The 24121-nt window shown below is 54.6% G+C and overlaps 9 protein-coding genes across 9 annotated transcripts; 4 read left to right on the top strand and 5 right to left on the bottom strand.

The window, feature by feature from the left end:
* The first annotated feature begins 47 nt into the window (after positions 1–47).
* Positions 48–1397, top strand: EI97DRAFT_431647 (uncharacterized protein). The gene has a single exon (XM_033797987.1). It carries the CDS (start codon positions 343–345, stop codon positions 1240–1242), a length of 900 nt encoding a protein of 299 aa, XP_033655966.1. The 5' UTR covers positions 48–342; the 3' UTR covers positions 1243–1397.
* Positions 1398–1533: 136 nt separating this feature from the next.
* On the bottom strand, positions 1534–2042 carry EI97DRAFT_253093 (uncharacterized protein). Its single transcript, XM_033794163.1, has one exon. The coding sequence runs from the start codon at positions 1927–1929 to the stop codon at positions 1621–1623; it is 309 nt and encodes a 102-aa protein (XP_033655965.1). The 5' UTR covers positions 1930–2042; the 3' UTR covers positions 1534–1620.
* Positions 2043–4542, bottom strand: EI97DRAFT_253141 (uncharacterized protein). The gene has a single exon (XM_033794164.1). It carries the CDS (start codon positions 4433–4435, stop codon positions 2156–2158), a length of 2280 nt encoding a protein of 759 aa, XP_033655964.1. The 5' UTR covers positions 4436–4542; the 3' UTR covers positions 2043–2155.
* A 2040-nt stretch (positions 4543–6582) lies between these two features.
* Positions 6583–10792, bottom strand: EI97DRAFT_394821 (transcriptional activator spt7). The gene is made up of 4 exons (XM_033796313.1): positions 9188–10792; positions 8239–9131; positions 7497–8188; positions 6583–7445 (listed from the first exon to the last, which is right to left on the bottom strand). Exons 1-4 carry the CDS (start codon positions 10548–10550, stop codon positions 6974–6976), a joined length of 3420 nt encoding a protein of 1139 aa, XP_033655963.1. The 5' UTR covers positions 10551–10792; the 3' UTR covers positions 6583–6973.
* Positions 10793–11559: 767 nt separating this feature from the next.
* EI97DRAFT_499861 (uncharacterized protein) lies at positions 11560–13078 on the top strand. The gene is made up of 3 exons (XM_033802627.1): positions 11560–12006; positions 12161–12396; positions 12562–13078. The coding sequence occupies exons 1-3, from the start codon at positions 11982–11984 to the stop codon at positions 12934–12936; spliced, it is 636 nt and encodes a 211-aa protein (XP_033655962.1). The 5' UTR covers positions 11560–11981; the 3' UTR covers positions 12937–13078.
* EI97DRAFT_414958 (40S ribosomal protein S26) lies at positions 12939–13997 on the bottom strand. Its single transcript, XM_033796843.1, has 5 exons — positions 13929–13997; positions 13842–13876; positions 13647–13774; positions 13459–13561; positions 12939–13393 (listed from the first exon to the last, which is right to left on the bottom strand). Exons 2-5 carry the CDS (start codon positions 13862–13864, stop codon positions 13285–13287), a joined length of 363 nt encoding a protein of 120 aa, XP_033655961.1. The 5' UTR covers positions 13865–13876; positions 13929–13997; the 3' UTR covers positions 12939–13284.
* A 213-nt stretch (positions 13998–14210) lies between these two features.
* EI97DRAFT_465722 (CBS-domain-containing protein) lies at positions 14211–16866 on the top strand. The gene is made up of 4 exons (XM_033801488.1): positions 14211–14635; positions 14693–15566; positions 15615–15709; positions 15757–16866. Exons 1-4 carry the CDS (start codon positions 14456–14458, stop codon positions 16603–16605), a joined length of 1998 nt encoding a protein of 665 aa, XP_033655960.1. The 5' UTR covers positions 14211–14455; the 3' UTR covers positions 16606–16866.
* A 526-nt stretch (positions 16867–17392) lies between these two features.
* On the top strand, positions 17393–20960 carry EI97DRAFT_449075 (ARM repeat-containing protein; the record flags this gene model as incomplete). The annotated part of the gene is made up of 7 exons (XM_033800197.1): positions 17393–17593; positions 17673–17859; positions 17911–18086; positions 18139–18570; positions 18618–20530; positions 20564–20683; positions 20753–20960. The coding sequence occupies 7 exons, from the start codon at positions 17393–17395 to the stop codon at positions 20958–20960; spliced, it is 3237 nt and encodes a 1078-aa protein (XP_033655959.1).
* Positions 20961–21251: 291 nt separating this feature from the next.
* Positions 21252–23673, bottom strand: EI97DRAFT_431642 (protein disulfide isomerase). Its single transcript, XM_033797986.1, has 4 exons — positions 23246–23673; positions 22954–23170; positions 22522–22900; positions 21252–22467 (listed from the first exon to the last, which is right to left on the bottom strand). Exons 1-4 carry the CDS (start codon positions 23364–23366, stop codon positions 21607–21609), a joined length of 1578 nt encoding a protein of 525 aa, XP_033655958.1. The 5' UTR covers positions 23367–23673; the 3' UTR covers positions 21252–21606.
* Between the last annotated feature and the right edge of the window lie 448 nt (positions 23674–24121).

Below are 24121 nucleotides of genomic sequence, written 5' to 3'. Positions count from 1 at the left end.
GCGCGATAATTGGCCACGCCGTGTCCCTTCTCTCGCTCTTTGCCATTCATCCTGGCAACTCTTCCGGGCCGACCGGAGATGTCGAACGACGGTCGTGGACAAGACCGTCAAAGGATTCGTACCTGTCCATTGTTGCCATCATTTACTGGAGGGCTGGAATCATTCCATCGCTATCGTGGATAAAGTCAAGAGATATATCCGGAGTACTTTGGAACGCTGGGCCCTATCCCTTGGATCAGCCTTCCATTCTCACGTGCCTTACCGGAGTGTGCAAGTCCCCCCCGTGTGCGAGAAAAAGAGATAAGGGATTATAAAGTATTTCGGACGATCCAATACATCACCATGGCCTCCCTCTTCCGCCTGGTTAGGCCACTGTGCCCGCACACGCTGAGACCTCTCCGACCATCTCTCGCCCCACGCTTCTTCTCCCCCAGCACGACCAAAGCCTTTGGCCTCGCCCATGGACCCTCCAGATTCCTCAATCGCCAGCCCAGCGCCATCCTTCGCCGTCTGTATGCCCGCAACCACAACCAGGGCTGGGGTCCATCCTCTCCGCCCCCTCCACCACCATCCGGCAACCCATACGAAAATGCCCAAGCCAACATGCGCATCATCTACCTCTTCGCCGCCATCAACACCGCCGTCTGGGCCTACGCCGCTTACTGCAAAATCTGCGCCCAGCAAGGCAACCCCCAGCCGTGGATGCAATTGGCCCCACGCGTGCTGCTCAACCTACGCAATGTCCTTTCCGGCCACTACGAGACCATCATCACCAGCGCATTCGCCCACCTGGATCCCATCCATCTTCTTGCTAACATGACATCTTTTTACTTCATCGGTCGCCTCGTCGCGGAAAACGCCGGCATCATGCCCAGGCACTTCGTCACGCTGCTCCTCGGCTCCGCCATCAGCGGCTCCCTAGGCTACCTGCTTGTCCGTTACCAGCATGTGCGGCGCACGGGGCAAGCAGATACCCAGTCGGGATTGGGCTTCAGCGGAGCTGTCATGGGTCTTGGGCTCGCGGCCTCGATGATGTTTCCCAGGACGGTGTTTCACGTCTACGGGATCATTCCGGTGCCGTTGTGGGTGCTGATGGGTGGCTATCTCATCTATGATGGATATTATCTCTCGTCGGAAAAGAAGACGGGCGTGGCGCATGCGGGCCATCTTGGGGGTGCAGCTTTTGGCGCCTTGTATTACCTGCTTGTGTTGCGGAGGCCGTTTTTGAGGTTGAGGCTTTGAGGTACAGAAGGGGACGGAGGATGGGCGGATAAATATAAAAGAGGGAGAGTGGGTAGAAGATAGATGCGAGCTACGTCCAAGCCCTGCTATTTAGTGGGCATTGTAAGATATTCGACAGTCGTTGCATTTAAACTGAGAATAATTCATGCATAGCCAAGCTCTGGTCGTTGATTTGTGGTGCAGACTTCACTACAGAAGAACGTCTGTCTACGTACTCACTATGAAGCTTCAGATACCCCTAGCCGGACTTCCCATAAGACGGCTAGAATCTTGTTTGACACACAACATAAAATAGAACACTATCCATTCATTGTCCGTACTCCATACCACACTATCCCCCGCCCTGCAATAAAGACATGAAAAGTCCTATCCATATCCCTACCCAAACCCTACATACCCCTCCCTATCCACCGCTATGAAGGAGATCCAGCTTCCTAGCACACCCATTCCAGAATAACTGACACCAGCACCTCCCACCAAACCATCCTCTCCCATCCTTATGTTCGACATAGCCATTTCCCACAAGAATAGTGTACCAAAAAACAAGGTAGGAAGAGAAAAAATAGAAGCACATACATCCACCCATGAACGCCAGCAATGCACCCGACACCCTTGATGAGAACCGAGAGAAGTAGACAAACAGCTCCGGTGCCTCATTCCTAAAGACGGCCTTGCACAGTATACCATGGGAAAAACCCATCATACCGAATCCACCACATGGACAACCTCGTACAGTAAGTAGTCTCACCCTGGGGTCATCATCCCGCCCGTCCAGTTCCCTCCGACCGCTTTTCCTTCTTCTCTCAAATCAATGGCTTGGTTGACTGCCATTGTGTAATATCGATTTGCTTTAACTTCTCCGTCACGACTGGAGTCACTTGGTCGTGGATCTCCTCCGAAGCCCGAAAAGCCGCTAGCATACCGGGGTTTCGACCTTGCTCTCCTCTGTCCCTTCCTTCCCCTCACGCTCATCTCCCTGCAATGATGCCGATACAGTATTCTCACCGTGCGAATGCGGTGTCGATTTCCCATCGTCATTACTTTCGACGGTTCCATTTGCGATTCCTTCGTTCGCTGCAGATGGGGGCGGTGTTGCCGACGGCTCCGCTGCGTTGGGAGCTGGCGAGTTCTGAGCGGGTTGGGAAGATGGGGAAGTGCTAGGGAGCTGGCCATTCCGTAACGCTGTTGAAGTTGATGGGAAGGGGAGAGTCTCGGGCAGATCAGGGGTAGCGTCTTGCTCTAGCTGTTTCTTCTTCTCGTTGTCGTTGTTCGTGTCGCCGACGTCGTCGTCGTCGTCTTCTTGCTTCTCCTTGTCCTTCTCCTCCTGTTCCTCCTGCTCGTCCTCCTCCTCCTCTTCATCTCCATTTTCTTTCTCATCCTCATTCCCTTCGTCCATACGGTCCGCATCGTCCGTCGGATCATCTAAGTCCGTCAGATCATCTAGGTCCGTCAAATCATCTACGTCCGTCAGGTCATCTACGTCCTTTTCCTCTCCCACTCCAACATCCCCAGCATCAACCCGTTCCTCCTCATCCTCCTCCTCATCGCTCGAATCCTTTACAAACTCCGCGGAAAGGAACGTCCTCTTCTGCTGCTTCGCTCTCCTCTGAGACTGCGGGGAAGCCATCGTAGCAGGCGATCCTGTCCGCGCCGCACCTTTTGCCGATTTCGCCGATTTCGGTGTCATAGTGACAGCACTGGTAGCCTTAGTTGTTTTGTTCTTTCGAGGCGACCGGCCGCCCTTCACAGACTTGCTGTTGGTTGGTGAAACTATCGACACTCTCTTCTTCTTCTTACTCCCCCCATCTCCAACAATTGGAGTTGTAGGCGTTGCTGTTGACCGGCCGGCCTTCCCTTCCTCCATCACAGTGACTTCATCATCGTCATCTTCATCCTCATCAAGCACAATCGGTTCTGACAAGTATTCCTTCCTCGGCTTCCTTGGTTTGCGCTTCTTCTTCGATTTCTCCTTCTTCTCGTCCTCGCCTTCACCGTCGACGTTCTTGAGTTCCGGTGAGGAAGGCTTGAATCCGGTCGCCCTGGCCCTGACTTCAAGGGGCTTCCCGCGGGGAGCCGTCGGTTTCAAACGGTAATGGTAGTAAGGCATTATTTTATATTCATAGTCAGAATCATCGTCGATGACGTATTCCGCGGATTTATGGCTTTTCGTCATTGTTTCGCCGTCCTTGCCTTTGCCGTCGACGTTCTTGAGTCCCGTTGAGGGAGGCGTGGATGCGATTGCCTCGCACTTAAGGAGCTTCTCGCGGGGAGCCGTCGTTTTCAAACGGGAATGTGGAACAGGCATTATGCGAGATTCATCGTCAGAATCATCGTCGATGACGTATTCCGCGGATTTGTGGCTTTTCCTCCTCGGTTTGCGCTGCCTCGTCTTTTCGGGCGGCTTCGCTGGCGACACTGGCGGTCCCCAGTTCGCGATAGCTGTCTTGCTCTTCTCCGGTCCAGCTGCCGCCATGCCAGCATCTTTCGCCTTCTCTTTGCCCTTCGCCTTCTCTTTGCCCTTCGCCTTCTCTTTGCCCTTCGCCTTCCCCTTGCCTTTCCCTTTCGCAGATTTCGGCGTCCGCGTCTCTGTCACAGGCGCTTCAGGCTCGACCACTTCCGCAGACTCTTGCTGATCCTGCTGCTCCTGCTGCTCTTGCTGCTCTTGTTGCTCCTGCTGCGGCACCCCTTCCTCGGGCCTAGGGTACTTCCTCGGCCGTCCCCTCTTCCTCTTCACCGGCTCCGTCGCGTTCGGCTGGAAATTCGTGTCCTCCTCATCGTCGTCTTTCTTCCACGCGCGGCCTTTGCCCTTGAAGTGCTTCGCCGGGGGAGACTCCTCTTTGCCCTCTTCCGCCATCTCCACGTCGTCATGACCGCCGTCGTCGACCAAGTCCTCGTCTTCAAGTCCACCACGGTCCAGGGCCGCATAATTGAGCGGAGGTTTCCCCAAGAGAGAAGACCGGCGAGACTTTCGGGCGGACCTTGATGTACCTTCATCGGGAAGGACGCTCTCCACGTCTTCATCGTCGTCCATCATCAGCTGGTCCTCGAAAAGGCGCTGATGGTGGAAATACGGGCGCTGCTGTGCTGCCGTCCTAGCGCGGAGACCACGTCTTGTTGCTGAAGACGGGGTGGCTCCGTTGGGCGTGGTCTCGGCCGCAGCGGCGGCGGCGGCGGGAGTGGTGGCGTCCCGCATGCCGGAGGGCGTGGGTGCTGAGGGTCCTGCTTGCTCTGGTGTTTCTTCTGGCTGGATAGGCTGGGATGGTGTTAGTCAAAGAAAATATTTCCGTTTTTGATTCTTCATATGGTGGAGATAGTTTTTGCGAATATGGCTTACCTGCAGAGACTTTCTCTTCTTCTGCTTCCGCTTCTTGATGCCCGGTTCCGCAACCTCGGGTTGAGGTACCTCAGGCGCAGAGATAGCGGGAGCCTCGTCATCATGAACTTCGTCAACCACCATTGCCTCGGACTTGTAAATGTTAGTGAAAATACTCAAAAACAAATCAAAGGAAAAAATAAATCAGGAAAGGTCAACTTACAAGCCGACTCTTCTTCTTGATGCCTGATTCCGCAATCTCGGGTTGAGGTGCCTCGGGCGCAGAGATAGCGGGAGCCTCATCATCATTATCTTCGTCAACCACCATTGCCTCGGACTTGCATATGTTAGTGAATATATTCAAAAAATCAATCAAATAAATTTTAGGGAAACAACAACTTACAAGCCGACTCTTCCTCTTCTTCTTCGCCTGCTTCTTCGACGAACTGCCCGCATCCTCCCGACTCCCGGACGCTGCTGGTGGAGTCGCGGGCGCCGAGCGATGGGGAAGCCCGGTTCCGTTACCGTGAAACTTGACCTTTAGGAATTGCTTTTTTGGTGCCTGAGCTGGTGTTGATGGTTTTGATGATTCTTCGGGTTCGTCATCCTGGGCTGCTCGTCAGTGCCGAGTTCGCCAGTTGCCCGCTCACCACCACCGTGGAAGAAAAATAAATAAATAAATGGAATTCAACCGGCGCCATCTCTCTCCACTCTCTCCACGGCGAAAAAAAAAATCAGAAAATCAGAAAAGATGAAGAGTCAAATATAATGAAGAAAACAGGATGAAATAAAATCAAGGTAACTCACGCTCGAGCTCCCATCTTCCCAAGCACCCAGCGCAAGCGCATACAAGTACGCCCCCAGCGCCTGCTCCGAGCTCGCCCACGCTTCATACGGGAGCAGGGACGGGGCAGCGGCCTGATTTTTGTACGTAGCGTACTCTGTCTCACCGTGAAGCTCCAGCCAGGACTTCAGCGTGTCGAATTTCGGGTTGGCATTTGATTGAGTAGGGACATTTTGCGCCCGTGGCGACGAGGCGGCAGGTTTGGGTTTTGACTTTGATGAGGACGGTGTTGATGATGACGCGGCTGCTGCAGATGGCGCCATGGTTGATGGGTGGTGGTGGTTATTGAGGAGGGAAGATGATGACGAGAGGAGCGCGTGAATAGAACAGACTCCGAGGTGAGGAAGCCCTCGATGCTAGCGCATGCGCGAGCCGCAAAGTTAAGACGAGTCCGAACTCCAATCGCGCGAGCCCCGCAAGGACCTAGGATCGCAGCTGTGAAAAGCGGGCAAGAGAGAACAGAAGTCGCAGAGATGGCAAACGGAAAGTGAAACTCTTTCGCGAAGTCAGTTTCGCGCACGCACAAAACACCGGGCCGAACGGCGAGTTGTGGGCGTCGTTGGTTGGTTCGCGGAAGCTTGAAAGGTGAAGTGACAGAAGCAAAGGCGAAAAGGCCAAAGTTGCAGGAGACAGATGTTGCCTTTCCCACAGGCAGCGTCCGTGTCTGGCTGGTGGCACGTCAGTAACGGGATCCCGTCAGTCCTACAAGTAAAGCGCGAAGAGAACAAGAGAAAAAGGGAGATGCGCTTTGGGCAACGGACTTATCGAGTTAGGATTACTGGCCTCGCAAATCGTACGACACGTCGTCTCAGCGGAGATCGAGGTTGCTGCAAGACCTAGTTTATTTTTCTCAGCTGCGAATGCTGCTTTCTTGCAGAGGTTGTTTCGTGGAAGTGGAATGAATGGAGAGTCGCGGGTGGCCGCGTCGGGCGCTAGACTTTTTATTCCTCATCGGCTATCTACACAAGCATTGCCGCATATCGTATATGGGGAGCACCACCGTTGGCAGTGCTCATTTGCGCGTTCACTCGAACACTACTCTCACTGCGCATGTAGTACTCACTGAGATGTCCTTGTACTTCAGTCACACAATGACTGTTTCATTGATGATTCCGCACTGAACACCTTTTCACCGCGGTCCTTGAGAGGGACTGGTCGTATTTAAGGACAATATTGATTTTGTCCACGAACAATTATAAGCTTCTATCGGAGCGTAATTCGCGTGCATTCCTCATAGATCCAGCCGACGATATACACAACTAAGCACGAAGCCAAAGATATCCTGCGGTTGTCTATCTTGCCCAGATCGGCCCATGCATGGGGCCATACAGATTGCAAGTCAACGGGTATACAACTGAACGTCACCCACCCATCCCGAGTATGCCTTAAAAGTCCAGAACGCAAATGCACCCATGATTACCCAGACCACGAGTAAACAACACCACCGTCAAAAGAGACCCGACCAGCGCTGAGAAACCAGGCGCTTCATGCACGTTGCTTGCCTTCAAGGAAAGCGCTTGCGAAATAAAGTATGAAATGAAAGGACGCAGAACGAGCGATAGAGACCGGCGCGATCATGCAGCAGTGATGCTCTCTGGGCTGATCATGCCAACAGCGCTGCCATCGTCCTTCTCCGGATCTGGGACGTTTTGATTGTCTTTCTGAGAGGGCACGTCCAGCTTCAATTTACTGAGCGGCTTGTTCGATCCTTTGCCGGTGAAGCTTCCGTTCGCCCCGGCACCCTCGTTACCTGCATTTTCCTCTCGCTCCTCATCGAGCTTCCGTTTCTTTCGCGCCATTTGCTGCTGCTCCCTGATCGGGCGTTTCCGAGGGCTGAGAATCTTGCCGGTAGGTGGCAGACGCGGCTTCGGGAATCTCTGCTTAGGAGGCAGGTCCTCATCTTCGACAAGCGGCTGGTTGTTGTTCTCCTGCAGCTTGGCTTTGAGCCAGTCTTGGATGAGGCCGATCTGGCCAGCCACATTGTGAATCGTGACGGGCTCGAACTTGGGCGGCTCTTCCATGAGTAGACCGGTTGTCGCCACATTACTACGCTTCTTGTCAGCTAAATATCCAGTAAAGGACGAACAATAGACGTACCTCGGGTTCTGTGCCGCATAGGCATTATGCATCCTGTTCTGGAGCAGATGCAGAGGCACGCTGAAGGAGATGCCAAGCTCCTTATCAAGACCAAGTTCCCGGAAACCGAAGAAGTCTTCCCCAAGCTCTTCCGCAAAGTCTCCGCCAACAAATTGCTCGCTCCCGTCGTTGAAAGCTCCAGAACCATCAGCCCCGGCATTACTGTCCAGGGCTGGACGCAGAAGATCGGCGTAATGCGACCGCATGCGATCATGCATCGATGCGAGCTTAGTACTGAGCCGCTCGACGTCGTCTTTGACGTACGACTCCAAACTCTCGAGCTCCACCCCATTGGCGTCTAGCGCGTGGAGGATCACCTCTTCCTGACTAAATCGGGGAACCCAACTCGTCATCGCCCCAGTTGGTGTGGGCACTGGCATATCCGACTTCGTTTTGGGTGCTTCCCGGTATACATTCAGGGTCTTGACAAGGTTTTGAAAGAATTGGCCAGCTATATCGGTGATCGCTTCCAATGCCGAGGGCTGGAATTCTTCGAAACCGGCATGATAGAGAATCTTCCCCACGCTTCTCTGCAAGGCGGCGCGGCAGACATACGGCGCCATGATTGCACCATCGTCAGTTACGACCATAGGGTCGATGTCAGCCTCCACGAAGGGCTGAGGGTCGTATTTCTGGAACTGATTCTGGTACATCTTTTCATAGTTAGATCATCTTCGTCAAATATGTTGAAACCGATACTCACCTGCGTCTGAAGCTGCATTTGCTTGACGATACCAATCTTTGCGCAAATCTTCCGGGTATCTTGCATTTGTCGGATGTTGGACTCCATGCGCTTTGCTAGGGAGCTCTCGGGCGAGGTAAAGTGACCTGGAGGCACCATCCGCATATACTCCTCGGATTGCTGAATAACATAACCTTGAGAATCTTCGGCCCATTGCAGTCGTTCAGGGATATCAGGGATAACACAGACAGGATCATAGTAGTCTGGGACTTGACGCTCTTCCTCCTCCTCAACACCTTCAGCGAGGGTCTCACCGGCAGTGGCCTCTTTGCCCTCTGAAGCTGCAGTTCCGCCCTCGCGGGAGTCTCTCTCGGATGCAAGCTTCTTGTGCCGGAGCCACCTTCGCATTCCGGCCCTGGTGCGCAGAATTGCGGGTTCCTCAACGTTCAACCGATCGTCCCGGAATAATCGGTTACGTTCCGCAGCGATAATGGCACGATCCTTCTTGGTGACTTGCTTCCAGGTCTTATATTCCAAATCGTCCAGCTCGGCATCCTCGTTCTCCAAGAATCCACTCATTGAGGTACCAGTGCCATCGGCTTCGGAGACATCCGCTTGGCTGGGAGGCGCACCACTCTTGGACACGCCGTTGGGTCCAAATGGAGTCAGGGTACCCGGGGGAGGGGTGGTAAGTCCATTAACACTTCCCTCCATCTCGGAGTCTGCCCGCGACTCCGCGCGAAGATTTTCGTTCTTAACGTTCGAAGCAGATGTCATTAGCGAGGGAACAGCGGGTTTGCCGTCTGCTCCAGGCGTGCCCTCAAGACCAGCTGGAGGGGCTTTTCTTCCTGTGGTTGAGCCCAGACCTCCCTTGCTCGGGGCTTTGCGCCCGCGCGAGGCCATTATCGGCTCTTCTGATGATGCTGTCAGTAGATGTCCACAAGCATGGGCTGTAAAGCCGCAGACGTACCATCCTCACTCTCCTCGGCACCATCAGCGTCAGCGTCGCCTTGCCGCATCCTTCTTTCTTCGGCTTCAACTTCGGCACGGTCTCTGATGGTGATATCCGGTATCAGGGGAACGAGCTGTTCCGTCTTCTTCCTCATGTAGAGCGCCTTCTTGCGGAGGGGGTGAGCTGGGTCGGCATTGTACTTTAAGCAATTGGACCATATTAGCATCAGATCATCCACAAACTCCTTCTTCGACTTGTACTGCAACCCTTTCAGCTTCTTCATCATGGTGCCAATGTCCATGGGTTGTTTGATGACGTGAAAATAGTCCGGGACTTCACGTTTATTGACACGTTGGAGGAAAGGGCCTGCGTTCTCCCCAGCTTTCAACTCCATCAGCACCTTCTCAATGCTCTCGTACAACTCCTCCTGGCCAACGCGGTCCTCGTTGGCCCATTTGCTGCGATTCTTCCTAACTTCGCTCATCAAGCTTCTGAGTTGTGTATCGCTCGCTTTGACCAGATGCCTCTTCTTGTCTAAGACCGCAATGAGATTCTTGAATGCGAAACTAGAAGCTCCCATATTGGTTGTGCTCAGTGTCCCTTGCTGGGGCGCTGCAGGCGCTTCGTTGGCCTGCCGGGACATCTCCGTCTCAACTTGGCGGTCGAGCTCATCGAGTTTCTGCTGCTCCAGCATAGCGTCCCTATCATTCTCCAACGTGTAGAACATGGTGTTGAAGGTGCGCTTGGCCATGTCCTCGGCGGCCTTCTTGTCTTGCAGTAGCTTCTTGCGGACATCATCGGATGACCTGGGTTGCTCGGTAGAAGGTGTGCTGGTTCGATCGGTCCCCAGTCTCGGAGGGAAGGAGGGTATGCGGAGGGTAGGGGTTCCGAGGGCGGCGGCGGCACTGCCATTGGACACGCTTTTCGCGAACAGGGGCGAGGTGCGGGAGTCATCTTCCTCCTCTTCTTCCTCATCGTCATCGCCATAGTTCTCGGTGATTGTGCGGACGGCTTTCTTGGGGGTCACGGGAGGTCGCGCGTCATGCGCCGGAGGGAGCTGGGCGGAGCTCTCGGACGAGGGAGGGATTGCGTTGATGGCGTCTCCTTGCGCATCGACGTGCCCACCGTGTTCAAGAAGGGCCATCAAACGCGCTTCTGAGCGTGCAAAGCGTTCGCGGAAGAGGGCGGCCCGGGGGTCTTCGGCGTCGGGGGCCTCCCCCGGATTGTTGTTGGAGTCGCCGTTGGACATGGCCTCATCGCTGGGGGCGGGGATGGGGGTGCGCAGACGCTGCGCTTGCGACCAGGTGCTCAACATGCGGGCATTGTGATTGTGCGGACCTTCTTTGGCGGAGGGCGGATGTAGCGATGGGGGAAGTGACATGGCGCTCCTGTGGGGACGGGGGACGGGACGTCTTGGCAGCACCTCAGGGCGAGCCTTTGGGGCGGCCTCCAACCTCGAGCGGGCGTCGCAGAGGCGTGAGGCCAAGCATGGAAGAGGTGCGACGAGGAGCGAGATGAGCGGCGACGAGTGCGAGATGGAATCGGAGTTGGGCGGGCGAGGGATCGATGGCAGAGGGCGACGACGGTCGTCCTGGTGGTCTCTGGCTTGCGCGCGGAGTCGGCAGGCGCTGTAAGGCGTGGGAGAGAGACGGACGTTGAGGGAAGGTTTTGGAGCTAGTCCATAAGACGGCTAGCGGCAGGGCCTTTCTCTGGGCATCCGGGGTGCTGGTGGGACCCCACGAACCTCCCTCCACGAACTGCGCCGTTGACATATATCAACTATGTACAGGCAGTTGAAAGAGCCTTCTCTTTCACAAAGGGGTGTGACCGCTACTACCTCATCTCGTTACACAGATTGCTTCCCATCGATGTGGAGTTTGCTTCACCCATGGCATAGCAATCTGGAAGACGTCCGCCATGGACCATGGAAGGGTTGGAAGGGCCCTGAGGCTTGAGATCAAGCACGGCCAGTAGCCGACGGCGTTGTCGACCGATTGCCCTTGTGAGGTTTGGGGATATGGTTACTTTACTGCATGGGAGCTGCTTCCCCTCGAAGAACTATGTATGCACCGTGCAAGCTTCGATGCATGTAAGCCTATCGAGAGGCTGCACAGTTACACGGCATCTAGACCATCATGCTGCTTTTTTGGAGTCGTATATCGAAAGAAGTTGGTCTAGTTCCATTCTATCCGTTGGTATCTGGCTACTGCCTTGGGCCAGGTATCTGTACGTGGATGCAGCACATGGTTGATCTGTATGTGCTGCTCTGTCCGGCAGTTTTGCCATTACCACCACCTCAGTTGCTTCCATGCAGAAGACAACGAGAAGAGCAGTGAACTTGACCTTCTCGAAACTGCAATGGCCATGCAGCTCCGTCCCCACTCAAGTACCCTAGCGGGTGGGCTTTTCTAAAATAATACCAAGAGAGCGCCGCCATACATCATAACGACCGCAGGACTCTCCCACTCCGCTTCCAGTGCAGCCACACGCGCGCATTTCCATCATTGAAGACTATAGTCGAATTAATTCAAATCTACTCCAACATTACTCACAGCCTCATCTGCATATCTAATGCTCCGGCGTAAGCCTTGCCGCAAACAGATAAGCTTCACATGCCCTTCCCTTCCGCGTCATCTCCAACACCACATCTGCGCTGAACTCACCCAATCCCAACCACCTGCCACATAAGCTTCAACTCCGACCTCACAAACCTAACAACACCCTTTGCCCACACGGCAACACACACGTCTTAATTGCAATATCGACATGTCCACCAGCTGGTAGTTCTGTTTTGCTGATAAATAGTTTCGGAATGCGGATCCGCAAGCCGTTCGCCGGTACGTTCTGTCTCTCGATAACGCACATCTGTGCTGCGCGCGCATTCTCAAAGAAAACACCCCTCTCCTGTTCTCTCTGACCTTTTCCCCTTCTTCACATATGCATCCTCTCCATTCTCTTCATCCTTCCACCCCTGCTAAGTCTGCTTCCCAGCGGCATTCCTCGTCTTATGCGCCATCTCCGCCCTCGCCGGCTTCTCCCCGTCCACCTACAGCCTCCCGACCGTCCACCAATCCGACAAAGCCCTCCATTTCATCGCCTTCTTCCTCGTCACAACGGCTTTCTACTGGGTCGTCGAGACGAGTCGCCGAAAGGTACTGCAGCTGACGTTTGCCGTGTGTACATTGGGATTGGGCGTTGTGAGCGAGGTGATACAGAGTTTGTTGCCGGTATGTACGCATTTATCATTATCTGAATATAGTGGGAATGGGAGAGTTGTTGTAAACAGGAAATAGGCAATGGGAAGTGAGCGGCTCAGGGGCGGCTCCGTGGGCTGCGCAAATACAGTCACCCAGCTTCGTATGGATTCTGTGTGCTAACGCCTCATCTCCCAGATCAATCGATCCTTCGACCCCTTTGACGTCCTCGCCAACCTCCTCGGTTCCCTCGCATCCATAGCCCTATGTACCTGGTACCACAAGCGGATGCTGGAGCGCAAGCGCGCAGCGCGTGGCTATGGCGCCGTCGCAGGCGACGAGTTCGATGAGCGCGATCTAGAGCTAGGGGAAGGTATTGGTGAGCAAGAGAGCGGGGTGGAGAGGCCTACAATAGTAGTTGAGTCGGAGACGTGGGATGAGGGTGCTGGGGATTGGGGCGAAGTCACGGAACAAACTGCTGCGGAGGGGGCCGCAAATGGGCAGCAGGGGGTTAAGAGTACCGAGAGTGGAGGCGACGATGGGGATGGGAGTGGGAAGAAGCGTAATGATTGAAGATTGGTTTCCGTGCTTGTATTGTCATGTGTCCATGTAGAATTACGACAGCCGCGAAGATCTCGTTCCAGATTCATATTACACCAGAAGGGTATCTCGCAATTGTCATGCAGATCGAATTGGATACTCGTTTTTACGAGCTCATAGCTACCCTTCGACGGTGAACCGAAACTCAGGTCAGCGTCTGCAGCCGTAGGTCGTCACATTCGGGCCCTCTGTGATTCCAACTTTGGATTCGTGCATTTGTTATTTTCCATAAGAGTTTCCGAAAAGCACCCCTTTAATCCATACCGAGGCGCCAGATGACCTTCGAACTCGTAACCCCTCTCTCGCTATAAAACTGCTTTTTTACGCGGCGGTCTTAGCGGTCTGCTGGGGGTTGACCTTCTTTCCATCCTTGTTGTACCGCACACGAGGCGGGGGAGCGCGGTTGCGGCGGCCTTCCCGGGAACGGACACTGGAAGATATGTCAGAGACTTGACCCCTTCCTCCTGGACGTGTCTGTGGCGAATAGTCACATACCGGACAATCTTGCCGTGGATGGCGCAAGACACGCAGTACTGGAGCTTCAGGTACATCTTGGGGACAGTGTACTCGGGGAAGACGGAGGCATCGGAGATATCACCTGTCTACTGTGTCAGTAGACATTCCACTATTCCAAATCCCGAATATGATGCGTGAAGACGATGGCTGGGCCGGGGCGAACGTACGGATGGCGGCCGACTCGACCATGTTGCGGATGGTGAATCTCTTGATTGCCTTGTCCTTGGGTGTGCATCGGGAGCAGTTCGAGCAGCGGATGGGCTTGACGTGGCCGCGGCCCTTCTTGTTGCGACCGCTGTGCAGGTGTTAGCCATTCCAACCTTCCTACCGTGGTGATATATTCGGAATGGGGTGCCGCGTACTTGGAAGCTCGCTTCTTGACCATGTTGGGCTGATTCTGCGCGGGGATTAACAGAGGTTTAGGAGTCGAGCAGGTTCGGCATGCGTACCGAAGATGAGTACCTAAAAACCAGCGATGAGGGGGTGTCGTACTTGTTCGTGGGCGCGAGCTTGTTGGGGGAACGTCGAAATTCACGGTTCGCGCATAGTGGGATTAGCGAAGCCCGGAGCCGACGTTGAACCGAATCTTATCTTATCGCTTGGCATTAGATCAGACACTACAGATTCGATAGCAAAACACCCAGGGGACAGAGCAAGGTCGATAAACAGGTTGAATACCTATCGTCCAGCAGTAATAATCTAATATTAGAGCTCCATTTCTTCAGTGTTCTCTCCACGAGCGTGATTGTTGTCAGAATCACTCCTGCTCTCCGCGTGACCCGCAGAACAGTGCTGCCCAGCCGGGCTCTCCAGGGCTTCCCGAGGACAGGGGTAGTCATCCCGCGCGTTGTTTTTATGTCGCCAGGGCTACCATCATATCTCCTCCAGCTGCACCTCTCTCCTCCCGGTCGTTCATCTGCCCTTCAACGTTCGCCGCAGCCTCTGCAATTCCAGATATCCTGTCTGAAAGACAGCCATGTCGCACACTGGTACGCTCCGGGGTACGCCCAAGAACCGTAATCAGGTTCACTACACCAACAGTCCCTCTGGTATCCCGCGTCCAGCTCTTGATTCCCATGGGTCTCATGGACCCCAAAGTGAGGCTGGAACTTCGACCCTCAGCGCCAGTAGAGCGAAGCAATCTAAGAGGGATGAGGTGAGTTGTGCTGATGTTCCGTTCCGCCGGTCAACAGTCTCCTAACAACAAACACAGGCGATCCGGCGCAAAATCGAGACGGACCTCAACAAGAAGAAGAACCCTGGCGCACGCGTTCGCACGACGAGGAAGGCACCTCCCGGGACGGTGCTGGCTCTCAAGCCCAGTCCCGCATTGCAAATCAAGCCCAACACCACAGTTGCCGAGGCGGCCCAACTGATGGCCGCGAAGAGGGAGGACTGCGTTCTGGTCACCGATGACGATGATCGCATCGCCGGTATCTTCACGGCCAAGGATCTGGCTTTCAGGGTGGTCGGTGCAGGTATTAAGGCTCGGGATGTCACCATTGAGGAGATCATGACGAAGAACCCCCTTTGTGCCAAGACAGATACCAGTGCTACTGATGCCCTCGATCTCATGGTCAGGAAGGGTTTCCGACATTTGCCGGTCATGGATGAGAACCACGATATCTCCGGTATTCTCGATATCACGAAGTGCTTCTACGACGCCATGGAGAAGCTCGAGCGGGCCTATAGCTCGTCACGGAAGCTCTACGATGCTCTGGAGGGAGTACAGGCCGAGCTGGGATCAAGCCAACCACAGCAGATTATACAGTATGTCGAGGCCATCCGCCAAAAGATGTCTGGTCCCACTCTGGAGTCCGTGTTGACTGGCCTTCCTCCTACCACTGTGTCTGTGCGTACTTCGGTCAAGGAGGCCGCTGCCCTGATGAAAGAGAACCATACTACGGCCGTGCTCGTCCAGGACCAAGGCTCCATCACCGGTATATTCACCAGCAAGGACGTTGTCCTCCGTGTCATTGCCGCGGGGCTTGACCCCGCTACCTGTAGCGTCGTCCGCGTCATGACGCCTCACCCGGATTTCGCTCCGATGGACATGAGCATTCAGGCCGCTCTGCGGAAGATGCATGGTGTGTTGCAAATCGCAGAAAGTGGGAGTCACTGCTAACTGGAGGCAGATGGTCACTACCTGAATTTGCCAGTCATGAGCGAAGCCGGCGAAATTGTTGGCATGGTCGACGTCCTAAAACTCACATATGCCACGCTTGATCAGGTAGCCTAGTCTTGCTCCCCTACATATCCTCACTAACAGGGTCACAGATCAACAATATCAGTACTACAGATAACGAAGGTCCGGCGTGGAACAAGTTCTGGCTGTCTTTGGATGACGGCACTGAATCCATTATGTCTGGCGAGGGCGGTAGCCGTGTTCCTGGAACCCCCGACGCCCGCTCTATGATGTCCCACGATATGCATAGGCCCGGCCTGACGGATCGCGGAGACAGCGTGCTTCCGAATGAATCTGCCTCGCACCTTGGGGAGTCGCCGTCGCACTCAGCGCTTGGTGGAGCGGCCCCCGGGTCCGCGGAGGATGTCCCATTTGCTTTCAAGTTCAAGGCTCCTAGTGGACGTGTGCACCGCCTCCAAGTCGTTGCTTCTGCTGGAATCGAAGAGCTGGTTTCACGTGTTGCCGGCAAACTTGGAAGCGAGGTCGACAGCATTGGCGGAGTTCCGACTTTTGAGGACGGCAAAATATCCAAGTCTGGTTTTGCTTTGAGCTACCTGGACAACGAGGGCGACACTGTGTCCATCACCACGAATCAAGATCTCATCGAGGCCGTCAGCCTGTCTCGCCTTGCTCACCGAGACAAGGTCGATCTCTTTGTTCACGATCCCGAGAAGGCGCCGCTGCCCCCGACGGTCGAGCCCCAGCCTGTCTTGGCGAAACCCGCGACACCGCCAGAGTCTGTTCTGCGTGAACGTAAGCAGTTCTTCGATGAGCAAGAGGAGGAAAGCCAGCCTCGGCATAGGGCCCAGCCCCCGGCCGCAGTGAAGCAGGAGGAGATCATTGCCGGAGTGCCGAATGATTTGCTGCTCCCAGGAGCTATTGTAACGCTTGCTGTTGTTATTGTTGCGGTGTTTGCACTTGGAAGGGCTTCGAGCCGGTAGTCCGTTGGTGAGGAGGTAATAAGAGCGATGTGTGTGTTACGCTTGCAGCAATGTTTCCGTCTTCTGATATCCATCGGTCCACGTCGACTGAGCGAGGAAGTATTAGGGTCGAAACTCTCTATGGTAGACTAAAAGTAGTAATAGGATTCAGTAACTGCACCTTCGATCCGACTGTCTTTGCATCATTCTCATGTAGTAAAGTCTACCTATAAAACCAGTTAAATAGTTCCTAGGTACCGTTGTGTGTCCATGAAACTGAAGCAGACGAGAATTCAACCACATGAACGTAAGAGTGAAGACTATTCAGTGCCCTGAGATATTTTTCCCCTGCAGCGTTGTAGCTCACCACGTAAACTATTCCCCAATGCCTCAGATCTTGCGAGGAATCACCATTTAATTGGAGTTCGCGGGGGGAGAACGAAGGACCCCTCCCTCTGCGACGTGTTGACGCGCCTCGCACCGGCCCGCCTGCTCAGACCACCCTTCACCCTTGCCCGCAGCAGTCCGCCAGTCAATTTTCTGCTGGCAACCCCCACTACCACAACAACACCCGCCCTCAATTATACCCACCACGCACAAGAACACGCGCACCTGCCGACTCCCGAACACACACGCACAACCGTTCGCCTGTGCGCCGAATCTGCTATAAGCCGTTCTGCGGTGGTGCTACGACCCGCCACATCACTGCCAGACAACACGCCCGCGGGGCTCTGAGACCGCGAGCCTACCTTTCTTACGACCTTTCTGGGCCTTGCCCAAGTTACTGCGGAGGAGCTACAAGAACACCATGTCGGTCCTACCCGCTGAGGTCCATACAGCCCTGGCGACGCTGTTGAAGGGCCTCCAGTCCGCGGACAATGTCGAGCGCAGCGCCGCAGAGACCTCGTTGAACGAGGAATGGTTCCAGGCGCGTCCGGAGGTGCTCTTGATGGGCCTCACAGAGCAGATGCAGCTTGCACAGGATAGATCTGTCAGTGATATTGCACCCGTATAGCGTGGGACGCGTTTTCTAACTGCATTTCCGTATGCAGACTCGGAACTTCGCTGCCGTCCTCTTCCGCCGTCAGAGCTCAAAGCATAGGAAAGACCCCTCTTCGGGCGCCACGCGCGAGATGTTCCTGACCCTGCAACAAGCCGAGCGCGAGGCCATCCGTGCTAAATTGCTGCAGTGTCTAGCCACCGAGAACGAGGCCCAGGTTAGGAGCAAGATTGGTGACGCTGTGGCCGAGCTTGCGCGGCAACACACCGACGAAGGTGAGAGTGCGTATGCTATCTGAAAGAGGATATCCCTGATTCTGGACATAGGCGTTCCATGGCCGGACCTGTTAGGCGCCCTCTTCAGCGCCAGCCAGTCTAACGATGCAGGTCAGCGTGAAACAGCTTTCAGAATATTCTCCACTACCCCAGGTATAATAGAGAAGCAGCACGAGGATGTTGTCATTTCAGCATTCAAAGGCGGATTTGTGGACAGCGATACTACGGTACGTGCAAAGACTCCTCTTGCAACAGCGACCGAGAATTGATTCCAGCAAGGTACGGATTGCAGCCGTCGAAGCATTCGCATCCTTCTTCCGATCTATCACCAAGAAAGCCCAACCCAAGTACTACCAACTTATACCTGACATACTGAACATTCTGCCCCCTATCAAGGAGTCGGGCGACGGAGATACGCTTACCAAAGCCCTAATTTCGCTCATTGATCTGGCAGAAGTTGCACCGAAGATGTTCAAGCCGCTCTTCAACAGCCTCGTACAGTTTAGTATATCCGTCATCCAGGACAAGGAACTCGATGATACTCCTCGCCAGAATGCGCTTGAGCTCATGGCAACCTTCGCCGACGTGGCTCCGCAGATGTGCAAAAAGGATCCGAGTTATACAAACGAAATGGTCACGCAATGCCTGTCTTTGATGACCGACGTAGGTGTTGATGACGAGGATGCGGAGGAATGGAATCAGTCCGAGGATGTAAGGTTCATCAATGTTGGAACTGAGTGCCGGCTGACAGAGTGTAGCTTGATGTCGATGAGAGCGACTCGAACCATGTGGCGGGCGAGCAGTGCATGGACCGTCTAGCTAACAAGTTGGGAGGTCAGGCGATTCTTCCACCCACCTTCAATTGGGTTCCCCGGATGATGACATCGTCAGCATGGAGAGACAGACACGCTGCTCTTATGGCTATCTCCGCTATCTCTGAGGGCTGCCGGGAAGCCATGGTCGGCGAGCTCGATAAGGTTCTCGATCTCGTCCTGCCGGCTCTTCGCGATGCCCATCCCCGCGTCCGCTGGGCTGGCTGTAATGCCGTTGGACAGATGAGCACCGATTTCGCTGGAACAATGCAAGAGAAATACCACCAGGTCGTCCTGCCAAACATTATCCCGGTGTTAGTCTCTACCGAACCCCGGGTCCAGGCGCATGCCGCGGCTGCACTTGTCAACTTCTGCGAGGAGGCAGAGAAGGCCGTCCTCGAGCCATATCTTGACCAGCTCCTGACGCACCTGCTCTTGTTGCTTCGAAGCACTAAGCGTTTCGTCCAAGAGCAGGCCTTGTCCACTATTGCGACCGTTGCCGATTCCGCAGAGGCTGCTTTCTCGAAATACTATGATACCCTCATGCCACTCTTGTTCAACGTTCTCCGAGAGGAGCAGTCGAAGGAATACCGTCTTCTCCGTGCTAAGGCCATGGAATGTGCTACTCTGATTGCTCTGGCGGTAGGCAAGGAGCGCATGGGACAAGATGCCTTGGCATTGGTTCAGCTTCTGGGACATATTCAGAACAGCGCAACGGATCCCGATGACCCCCAGACTTCGTACTTGCTTCATTGCTGGGGCCGCATGTGCCGCGTCATGGGCCAGGAATTTGTGCCCTATCTTGCAGGCGTTATACCACCCTTGACGGAACTCGCGAGTGCAAAGGCTGATATTCAGCTGCTTGATGATGAGGACCAGGTTGCTCAAATGCAAGACGAGGAAGGCTGGGAACTGGTGCCTCTAAAGGGCAAGGTCATTGGCATCAAGACAAGCACTCTGGATGACAAGCACTCTGCCATTGAACTGATTGTCATCTACGCACAGGTGCTGGAGGGCGCCTTCGAGCCCTATGTCAACGACATCATGGACAAGATTGCACTTCCTGGACTGGCCTTCTTCTTCCACGACCCTGTACGCGTTGCTTCTGCGAAGTGCGTACCTGCACTCCTGAACTCGTACAAGAAGGCCCATGGACCGGAATCCACACAGCTGGGCCAGCTGTGGGAGCGCACAGTGGAGCGCGTTTTGGAAGTCTTGAGCACGGAACCCGCCATTGACACCCTAGCAGAGATGTACCAATGCTTCTACGAATGCGTCGAAGTCATCGGAAAGAACTGCCTCACGAGCACGCACATGGCCACCTTCATCACAGCGGCCGAATCCGTCCTCAAGGACTACCAGGAACGCGTCAAAGAGCGCCTGGAAGAACAAGCCGAAACCGAAGATGGCGAGGAGCTTTCCGAAGAAGCCCTCTTCGCCATCGAGGATGACCAAAACCTGCTCTCGGACATGAACAAGGCCTTCCACACCATCTTCAAAAACATGGGTCCCGCATTCCTCCCTCACTGGGAGAAACTCATGAACTATTACCAAATGGCGGCGGTGAATCGCGACGCGACGCAACGCCAGTGGGCGATATGCATCTACGACGACGTGCTCGAGTTCTGTGGCTCCCAGAGCTGGGCATATAACCAACAAATCATGCCACCTCTCGTGGACGGCATGCGCGACGACGTGCCCGCGAACCGGCAAGCAGCCGTCTACGGTGTCGGAGTCGCCGCTCACAAGGGGGGAGAGCCATGGTCGGAGTTCGCAGCGGCGTCCTTGCCCATGCTCTTCGAGGTAACGCAGCGGCCGAATGCGCGGGAAGACGACGACGCGTTTGCGACGGAGAATGCGTGCGCGGCGATTGCGAAAATCCTGCATTATAGTCCTGGAAAGGTGCAGAATTGGCAGGATGTGGCGAGCGCGTGGTTGGACACGTTGCCCGTGACGAACGACGAGGAGGCCGCGCCGTTTGCGTATGCATTTCTAGCGCAGTTGATTGAACAGTAAGTCTCTCTCTCCCTGAAGGGAGAATCTGGTAGTGGAACCTTGCTAACCCGTGGTGATTTTTTCAGGAATAACCCCGCCGTGCACTCCAACCCCGTAAAAGCGTTCCATTACGTCGTCCAGGCGCTCGAGGCCGAGACTCTGCAGGGCCAGACGGCTACGCGCGTCGTTGCATCTGTGAAGAATCTGATTCAGGCCACGGGTGTGAATGTGCAGCAGGCGGTTGCTGGGTTGACGCCCGAGCAGCAGGGGATTGTGCAGGCTTATTTTAGTTAGTTGGGGAAAGGGATTTTGGACTGATATGCAGGACGGAAGATGAGGAAGGGGGGAGTAATGGCGTTGGAGTTGGGTGGTTGGCGTATTGCTAGCTAGGTTGAGTGGGTGGAGGCAAGAAGTCGTCGATGAGTCGGTGGGTGTGCTGGATGCTGAAACGGTCTTCTCCTTGGGCCGACGGATGAACGAACGGATTCTACGGGGTGACATGGGACTGATATGGAAAGGAACGGATGGGGATCTTAGACGTGGTGCTGCTCCCTTTTACTATTTGCTATTTCTGATAGCTTCCTCATACTAAGTCAATGAAAGGAGATTCGACTCCCGTTGGATCATCAGGGCTATCCGACTAAGTGGTATGGTGCCTTAGTATGGCAGTATGGTTACCGCTAACTCTCCACATCACAAAGTAGAACCATCCAAGACACATTGGAGTGAAAATGATTTCATTAAACTCCTCTAACGCCACCAAGCTACCCGTATAAGCTTGTCCTTGCCAAAAATCCAAATGCACACATCCACTAACCATGTATCCCTCCAAGCTCTTTTCCAAGCTCAGACGTAACCAATACTCGTCTTGTTGACCACGAGTGGATGTTGCAAAGATGAGGACATAAAAACGCGACAAAAATCATATTTTGTGGATATCTTACAACTCGTCGTGGTCGTCACCAGCAGCCGCGCTCTTCACAGCTTCGGTGGCCTCGGAAGCAGCCGACTTGACGGACTCAGTCACCTCCTCGGCCTTCTCAGCGACCTTGTCGGTAGCAGCCTCCTCAGACTTCTCCTCGGCCTCCTCAGCGACCTCAGGCTCCTTGGCGGGAAGAACGGCCTCGACCTTGTGGGAACCGTTCTCCTTGATGAATTGGATGAAATCCTCAACAGTGCGGGAGCCAGAGTAGTCGACTGGAGAGTCCTTCTTGCCGGCGGGGAAAAGCTTGATGGTGGGGAAACCTTGGATCTCGTCGGGTACGTCGTTGGCGGTGGCATCGACCTTGGCGATGGTCACCTTGGAAGAAAGCTCCTCAGAAGCGTAAAGAGCGGCGAGCTCCTCGTACTTGGGAGCCAGAGCCTTGCAGTGTCCGCACCAGGGGGCGTAGAACTCCAGAAGAACGTCCTTGTCGTTGTTGATGACGAGCTCGTCGTAGTTCTTGGCGACAACGACAGTCACAGGTCCCTCCTGAGTCTCGGGGATGGGCTCAGACTTGATGCTGGGCTCAATCTTGCCGGCGATGAAATCTTCGACAAACTGACCGATGTCCTTCTCGGTGATCTTCTTCTCCTGGTCATAGGGGAACTTCTGGTTCTTGTCGGTGCGCTGGATGGCGAAGGCGGGCCACTTGCCGACCTCGAGGTTGAGGTTACCGCCGTGCTGTCCGAAGGCCTTTGCGTCGATGGTCGCGAAGTTGATGACACCCTTGTGCTTTTGAGCGAGGGGCTTCAGCTCCTTAGCGAGCTCATCGCGCTCCTCCTGGGTCTCGGCGAAGATGTAGGCAAGGGGAAGGCCGGACTAGAAGAACAATGTTAGTTCAAGAAGTAGGGATTGGGGAGAAGTTGTACATACAGCCATATATCCAGAGTAAGTCTCGGGACCAACTTCACCAACGAGAGGAGTGGAGGCGACCTTGGCGAAGTTCTCAATCGCCTCCTTGTCAAACTTCTCGGTGAAAATATCCTTGCCCTCATCAAAGGACTTGTAAAGGACGAGACCGGGCTGCTTAACGCCCTCAGCCTCGGCAAGAGCGGCGTCGTTGGTGGCTCCGAAAAGGTAGCTGTCGCGGAGGCCCTCGGCGACCTTGGTAAAGGTCTCGTTGGAGGCCTTGTCATCCGCGGCAAAGTAACCGATCAAGACAACCTTATCGGCGGTCTTGAACTCCTCGATGGTGCCCTTGGTGATATCCGACACAGCGGGAAGGGCCTGCTTCGTCATATACGAGACGATCCTATCAAAAATGTCAGCCAAAAGCTCCAATGATTCGTGAAAGGGCATTCGTACGCATCCGCTTTCCGCTGACCGGTATAGGGAGAGATGTTATCGAGGCCACGGAAGACCTTGAGGGTGGGGTAACCCTCGACACCATACTCCTGGCAGAGGTCCTGCTCCTCTGTGCAGTCGACCTTGATGAGGGGAATGTCCTTCTCCTTCAGGGTCGTAGCCGCGGACTCGTACTCGGGGGCCAGAGCCTTGCAGTGACCACACCACGGAGCGAAGACTGGTTGTTTGTTAGTCGAATGCACCGAATCAATTGAGAGCTGTGTGAGGCTCCAAGAAGCTGTTGGCTACGTACACTCTGCGAGGACGAGATCGTGCTCCTCCATGAAGCCCTTGAAGTCATCCTTCTTGAGCTGGGTGACATCGGAAGCCAATGCCAAGGAGGCCAAAAGGCCGCAAAGGTGGAGGTAACGCATGATGAGAGGGAACAGAGGTATAGCGAGAGGAATGAAGTTGCAGGTAGGACTGGGAGTTGGTCCGCTGCAATTGGAGGTTGCAAGAAGAGGGCGAGGTTGTGGAGTGTAGTAGGCTTTGTCTGCGGGCAGCCGTGGCTTTTTATTGCAGCAACAGCAGAGGCGCGGTTGTCAGAAGGGAGAAGCTCGCAAAGGTAACGGTGTCAACTTTTAGTTTGCGCCAAGACATGGGGGGCCAGGAAAGACACAGTGGCCCGCCACAGTTTTGGGGACAAATTCACTGGCGCTCACCGCAGCAAACCTCGAAGCGGTAACGAGGGGTGAGCGGCGCCCCTGCAGATCGCCACCGCTGATTTAATATCCAACAACATTGTTATACGATGCGGCCAATGCAGGGTCTGCAGGCCTATCCAGATGCCAGGTGGTCTTACAGAGCCCCTGCTATTCTTCTCTCTTCACTGTGTACATGTGTACCAACCGTTTTAGATACCATGATACCGTTGGGGCGCATAAACAAGGCTGAGTCGCGTTAGCAGTTGCCGATGAGTTGCTTAGAAATGCATCAATGGATCCTCCTCTCCGCCGCTGACTATACTTGTAGATAGACTAGTCCCTGCCACTTCCTTTGCGCGGTGTGCTAGTATGCAATTCCGCGCACAGCCATAGAGAGGCTAGACCAACGTACATGAGTTCCGTAAGAGTGGTGTACTAATCAATTACAACTATCAATTAAGCAGCAAAAACTCCGAATGGGCTGT

The sequence above is a fragment of the Westerdykella ornata genome (assembly GCF_010094085.1).
Source record: "Westerdykella ornata strain CBS 379.55 unplaced genomic scaffold EI97scaffold_5, whole genome shotgun sequence".
In the NCBI taxonomy this organism is placed as follows: Eukaryota; Fungi; Ascomycota; class Dothideomycetes; order Pleosporales; family Sporormiaceae; genus Westerdykella; species Westerdykella ornata.
The sequence above is the reverse complement of the archived record's forward strand: the minus strand, read 5'-3'. Positions and strand labels throughout refer to the sequence as shown.

Coding starts and splice junctions, on each gene's coding strand:
- EI97DRAFT_431647 (XM_033797987.1), top strand. CDS start 343: ATGGCCTCCCTCTTCCGCCTGGTTAGGCCACTGTGCCCGCACACGCTG.
- EI97DRAFT_253093 (XM_033794163.1), bottom strand. CDS start 1,929: ATGGTATACTGTGCAAGGCCGTCTTTAGGAATGAGGCACCGGAGCTGT.
- EI97DRAFT_394821 (XM_033796313.1), bottom strand. CDS start 10,550: ATGTCACTTCCCCCATCGCTACATCCGCCCTCCGCCAAAGAAGGTCCG. Junction 8,189..8,238: donor AAATGCAGCTTCAGACGCAG/GTGAGTATCGGT, acceptor AACTATGAAAAG/ATGTACCAGAATCAGTTCCA. Junction 7,446..7,496: donor TATGCGGCACAGAACCCGAG/GTACGTCTATTG, acceptor CAAGAAGCGTAG/TAATGTGGCGACAACCGGTC.
- EI97DRAFT_499861 (XM_033802627.1), top strand. CDS start 11,982: ATGCGGATCCGCAAGCCGTTCGCCG. Junction 12,007..12,160: donor GATCCGCAAGCCGTTCGCCG/GTACGTTCTGTC, acceptor TCTGCTTCCCAG/CGGCATTCCTCGTCTTATGC. Junction 12,397..12,561: donor TGATACAGAGTTTGTTGCCG/GTATGTACGCAT, acceptor CTCATCTCCCAG/ATCAATCGATCCTTCGACCC.
- EI97DRAFT_465722 (XM_033801488.1), top strand. CDS start 14,456: ATGTCGCACACTGGTACGCTCCGGGGTACGCCCAAGAACCGTAATCAG. Junction 14,636..14,692: donor AGCAATCTAAGAGGGATGAG/GTGAGTTGTGCT, acceptor CAACAAACACAG/GCGATCCGGCGCAAAATCGA. Junction 15,567..15,614: donor CGCTCTGCGGAAGATGCATG/GTGTGTTGCAAA, acceptor AACTGGAGGCAG/ATGGTCACTACCTGAATTTG.
- EI97DRAFT_431642 (XM_033797986.1), bottom strand. CDS start 23,366: ATGCGTTACCTCCACCTTTGCGGCCTTTTGGCCTCCTTGGCATTGGCT. Junction 22,901..22,953: donor GGTCAGCGGAAAGCGGATGC/GTACGAATGCCC, acceptor CATTTTTGATAG/GATCGTCTCGTATATGACGA. Junction 22,468..22,521: donor CTTACTCTGGATATATGGCT/GTATGTACAACT, acceptor TTGTTCTTCTAG/TCCGGCCTTCCCCTTGCCTA.
- EI97DRAFT_414958 (XM_033796843.1), bottom strand. CDS start 13,864: ATGGTCAAGAAGCGAGCTTCCAA. Junction 13,775..13,841: donor GTCAAGAAGCGAGCTTCCAA/GTACGCGGCACC, acceptor ACACCTGCACAG/CGGTCGCAACAAGAAGGGCC. Junction 13,562..13,646: donor GGTCGAGTCGGCCGCCATCC/GTACGTTCGCCC, acceptor CACAGTAGACAG/GTGATATCTCCGATGCCTCC.
- EI97DRAFT_253141 (XM_033794164.1), bottom strand. CDS start 4,435: ATGCGGGACGCCACCACTCCCGCCGCCGCCGCCGCTGCGGCCGAGACC.